A 4,854-nucleotide genomic window follows, 5' to 3' on the forward strand; every position below is an offset into this window, starting at 1 on the left:
TGTGACAATGGGTGTCTCCAATTCCAATTTCCTTACCAACGTATACATACGTACATGGTTGTGAAAAATAAATTTGAGAATCTGCAAACCGCTGCAATCGGTGCTGCAGTTTGGGAGGTCAAACAGCAAAAGTTCAATGGAGAAGATAACCCAATAAGGAGCAGTGTCAACAACATAACATGTCTTCACTTGTGTTGTTCGCCACTAGTGTGCTGTGCTTGGTTGAAACATGCCAACAAGTAAAATCCTTGTGTACGAAAAAGTTTCACTTTACTGATAGAAAATTCAACAAAAAGTAAAAGGTGGAAGTCAACCAAATCCCAATATCCATATCACTCACCCACTGAAGTGTCATTTTCTTGGACATAGTAACCTGAACAAACCAAGAACCAACCAACCTTTCTAGCTCCATATCATCTACTTTTTTTTATTACCTCCGTCTCTTTTACCTACTATGATATCACTGCACACAAGTGTTCACTATAACACCATCGTTCCAGACAAATTCCTCTACATCATACCCAAATGAACAGACCTCTTATTCCAGAGATACTCCCACAGGTACATCTCTCTCTCCCACAACAATCTCCACAACAGTAAGAGAGGAGCTCCAGCTGAAGGAGGGAGGAGAAGGAGCAGGAATGGAACTTTTTCCAGCGCAGCCAGATTTATCTCTTCAGATCAGCCCATCAAAAACCACACCAGCATCAGGTTGGAGAAGTCATGATGAGAATATGGAATTAGGGTTTTGGAGGAGATCACTGGACTCCACCAACAATAGCAACAACAAGAGCAGCACCATCCCTTGCACAGCGAAGGCCGACGATATCACTTTCGAGCTCTCCTTGGGAAGCCCGAGTGCTACAGTCTCCAGCAACACAAGGGATAGCCTGCTCCTCCGTTCCTTATACCCTCACCACCATCACCACCACTTCCACTTCCACCACCACCACCCACTGCCACAGGAAGGGTACCACTCAGAACTTAGCTTGTTGAAGCCCATAAGGGGGATCCCAATCTACCAAAACCCACCTTCTTCCTTTCCTTTAGTCCCCCCACATCAACCGCAGCACATGTATGACTCCTCTTCCACCTCTAGTTTCACTCCCTTTGCCACAACACCAGGCATGTCGAGATCGAGATATTCGCCCTCGAGATTCCCAGCCAAAAGGGTCATGAGATCACCGAGAATGCGCTGGACTACAACGCTTCATGCTCGCTTTGTCCATGCTGTGGAGTTGTTGGGAGGTCATGAGAGTATGTTTTGCTTCTCATTTTGTTGTGTAAATTATTTGTTCGTTTGGGATATGGAAACAATTCAGAGGGACGAACAGATCTTTACCTTTCTGCTATGTCTGTGTTCTATTCTTGGAGTTTAGGAGCCACACCCAAGTCTGTTCTGGAGCTCATGGATGTAAAAGATCTCACCTTAGCTCATGTGAAATCTCACTTGCAGGTGAGTAAAAATTCTAACTTGGTAGCATCTGTCGGCTAAAGTAGGCTTCTGAATCTGCTCTTCCCAGAAATTTTTATTCATCTCGTACTTTTCCTGAGATTTCAGGATGTCTCAGCATTTTTTTTTTCTTTAATATTTTTCATTTTTTTGGCTAATCTTTTTGGTTCTTATCTGAGTGTTATTTTTTTGTTTCATTTCTAGCTTTAGTAATGTGGAATCTCATCCTCACATCTCTCTCTCTCTCTCTCTCTCTCTCTCTCTCTCTCTCTCTCTGTGGCGGGATAGCACTGTGGCAACTTTTGCATATGAAGCAGAAAACATGCTACTACAGAGAAAGAAAGGATGAGATCAACACATGACAAAATAAAAAGTACTCGAGCTTTAGCAGTGACAAAGATGGAGTATAATGAACATTAGCTCCGAGATGTTTGTTCTCAAAAATCCAACATACCTAACCGCTTAATTATATTGCATCTGTCTTTAAATGCATAATTATTTAGATCAATGGCTCGAGGACTAGAGGGACAGGAAGCTTGAGTTGGCTTTTTCTTTCTCAACTTAATAATGATTTAAATGTTAGCTAATGATCATACGATGACTGCAGATGTATCGGACTGTGAAGAACACAGACAGACCAACAATTTCTTCAGGTGACAGATATCTTGTCTCTCTCACTGCATCATACAACGCCACTATATTTTGGTGTAGAACACAGTACTGTTCTTAGGCTTATTATTACATTTTGTTATAGGCCAATCTGAAGGATGTGAGAACGGGTCGAACGGAGAGATGTATGATGATAATTTGTTAGATAATACAAACATTCCACATAGATTGGGATCATCCATGCAACATCAGTGGCCAGCCACACATCCTGACGCAGATCATATCCGTCCATGGAGCAATTCTTTGAGGTTCTGAAAAGTTAATCTGATCAATGTCTTGCATACTTATATTTGTTAAACAGTATTTCTTTTCACATAGATAGTTATACTAATTCATTTCGCTCTCAGTGTTTTGTGCTTGAAGGACAGTTTATGCATTGGTAATAATGACACATGAACCAAAGAGGAGACTTTTGAGTGTATTAATTTCGGTACATGATATGATTTATAGCCATTTGTTTCACCATTGATCTTCACCAGATTTAAGTACAAAATACTGACTTTTAATTAGTCATTATCATATAATGGGTGACATATAACTTCAGGTTTCAAGTTATCTAATTTTTTTTTTCCTTTGCTGCATAATATATTGTAGCCTGAAATAAATATTCACTGAACAATAATAGGATGAAATGACAACTCGCAGTATTTTTGAAGTAGGATAACGTTTTATCCAGTGTTTGGCACGTGTAATAGACTTGCATGCATCTGACATTTTCAAACTTAATTGCACTTGATCCAATTTCCTTACATTCCTCTACTTGAAATAATAGCATGTCATGATAATTGTGGAAGCTGATTAGATAAAAGTTTGAAATCTGAAAGGTCTTTATAAATGACGTGCTGCTTAAAGCTGACAAGCCATACAAAAGTTTGTGCGACTCATAAGGGGGGTAATAGCTTTCCACGGTTTAACTTGGCATCAACCAAGAATAAGATGTGATCAGGATATTAGAGGTTCGAATGTCTCCTATTAGCTATAACCTGTTGTTATTTGTGTTTTATTAGCTAACGAGAGATATTATTAACCAGATCAAAGCTGAGAATGTAAACAAAAAAAGTTCATTAGGTAATTGGTTCTTGGTGAAGTCAGGTAAACAATGATATGGCTAACAGAGTATGTGTCATTTTCCTCCTTCCACCATCAAGTCTCGTGGACTCTTTAGCCTTATGAAAGCATCCCTTTCACTCCTTTAAATTTCCACTATTCTTCTTTTACACAAATTGCTGGGAGAAAAGGCAGCATATGGCTTTGTTCCATTCGTCCAGGATCATGGTGAACACTTGAACTTTCATGATGATGTTATGATCCCTTTTTTATTATTGTTGAGGACCCTAAAGTGACCAACCCCATTATATTCCAAGATACAGGTTCATCTGAAATAACTGTTCCAAAAGTACAAATCATACTGTAGGGTTTTTCTTCTTAGATTTCAAAGTCCTGCAAATGATCCTCCTTCTCATGCAAATATTTTGATGAAAAAGTCATGCATTTGAAGCTTCCTGGCAGCATCTTTCTGTATCTAATTGAAGTCATACCCTTAATGCCTACATTTTTGTTTTTTGTTTTTTGTTTTTTTTACTGATTTCTTCTTTATAATGGTGGCATTTTGCAGCAAGGAAGGCTGTTCCAGTGAATCCCCCACAGAAAGTATGCAATCGCTTAAGGTATCAACTTAGCATTTCACTCGAAGTTGCTACTCGAACTATTTGGAGTAAATGAATATTTAAGAACATTCAAGCTTCTTATGGTGCTAAAAAAGATGCTGATGGATACAATGAAAAGATGATGTCATGGAGTGAACTGATGCCAAGCTCTTTTGATTTCTTTCTTCAGAAGGACCTGCAAACGAAAAGTTTCGAAATGTATTTAGATTTGAACTCATCATGCCTGTCGGAGACACTGAACTCAAGCAAACCCAATCTTGAGTTCACGTTGGGTAGGCCATACTGACTTTGAGGACATCAAGAATCCATTGCAAAATAAAGAGTTCAAAAGAAAGGAGAAAAGAAAAAAAAAAAGGTGGAAGAGACAAGGAGACAATTGAGGCAAGTAACAAGCAAAAGGGAAGAGGGAGTGTATGCCTATGTCTATCTATGTGAGATCAGATTAGATATGGAGTTTTATGGCTCAAGGATGCATGATGGAGTGGCTGAGGACATCTTTTGCTTTCATAAAGGGAGAAAGACCACAGTTGCTTCATTCCTGTGCATGTGCACGTGCTTCTCTTTGTATTCTCCCAAGAAAAGTAAAAAAGGGCATGCATGCAGCCATGTAACCGAGCATCTAACATATGATTGACAGAGTGCTTCATTGCTTTATTGTCCCTCACTAAATTCTTAGGATGAGAATGTGTTTTGTTGATGATTGCACATTGCAGATTTCTTCAATATGAAGTTAATAATATGATGCTTTACTTTCAATTACGAAAGACACCAGTGTGGTTATCATATTTATCCTTGTCAAAAGTCCCACGTTTTATAGTTGAAATCATATATAGTTTCACATTCCTCCATGATGAAATCATATATACACATAAATGAACTTGATTGTTTTATGCATGTCGAAGAGACTTTTTTGACCACATTGCACATATTATTTATACGCCCTCTGGCTCTGCGCAGGAAAGACATGAAATCTTAAACCCTATGGATGGTCTCAGTCCGTAAGAATTTGCATCACATGTATAGAGAGAGAGAGAGAGAAGCAGCAAAGTTAGATTTGGCTTTTGT

At 38.8% G+C, this 4,854-nt stretch overlaps 1 protein-coding gene across 1 annotated transcript; it reads left to right on the top strand.

Moving 5' to 3' along the window:
* The first annotated feature begins 505 nt into the window (after positions 1-505).
* Positions 506-4,545, top strand: LOC135623916 (probable transcription factor KAN2). The gene is made up of 6 exons (XM_065127379.1): positions 506-1,257; positions 1,380-1,456; positions 2,061-2,106; positions 2,208-2,370; positions 3,738-3,789; positions 3,959-4,545. Exons 1-6 carry the CDS (start codon positions 642-644, stop codon positions 4,073-4,075), a joined length of 1,071 nt encoding a protein of 356 aa, XP_064983451.1. The 5' UTR covers positions 506-641; the 3' UTR covers positions 4,076-4,545.
* Positions 4,546-4,854: the final 309 nt, after the last annotated feature.

Source organism: Musa acuminata, chromosome BXJ2-9 (genome assembly GCF_036884655.1).
Source record: "Musa acuminata AAA Group cultivar baxijiao chromosome BXJ2-9, Cavendish_Baxijiao_AAA, whole genome shotgun sequence".
Lineage (NCBI taxonomy): Eukaryota > Viridiplantae > Streptophyta > Magnoliopsida > Zingiberales > Musaceae > Musa > Musa acuminata.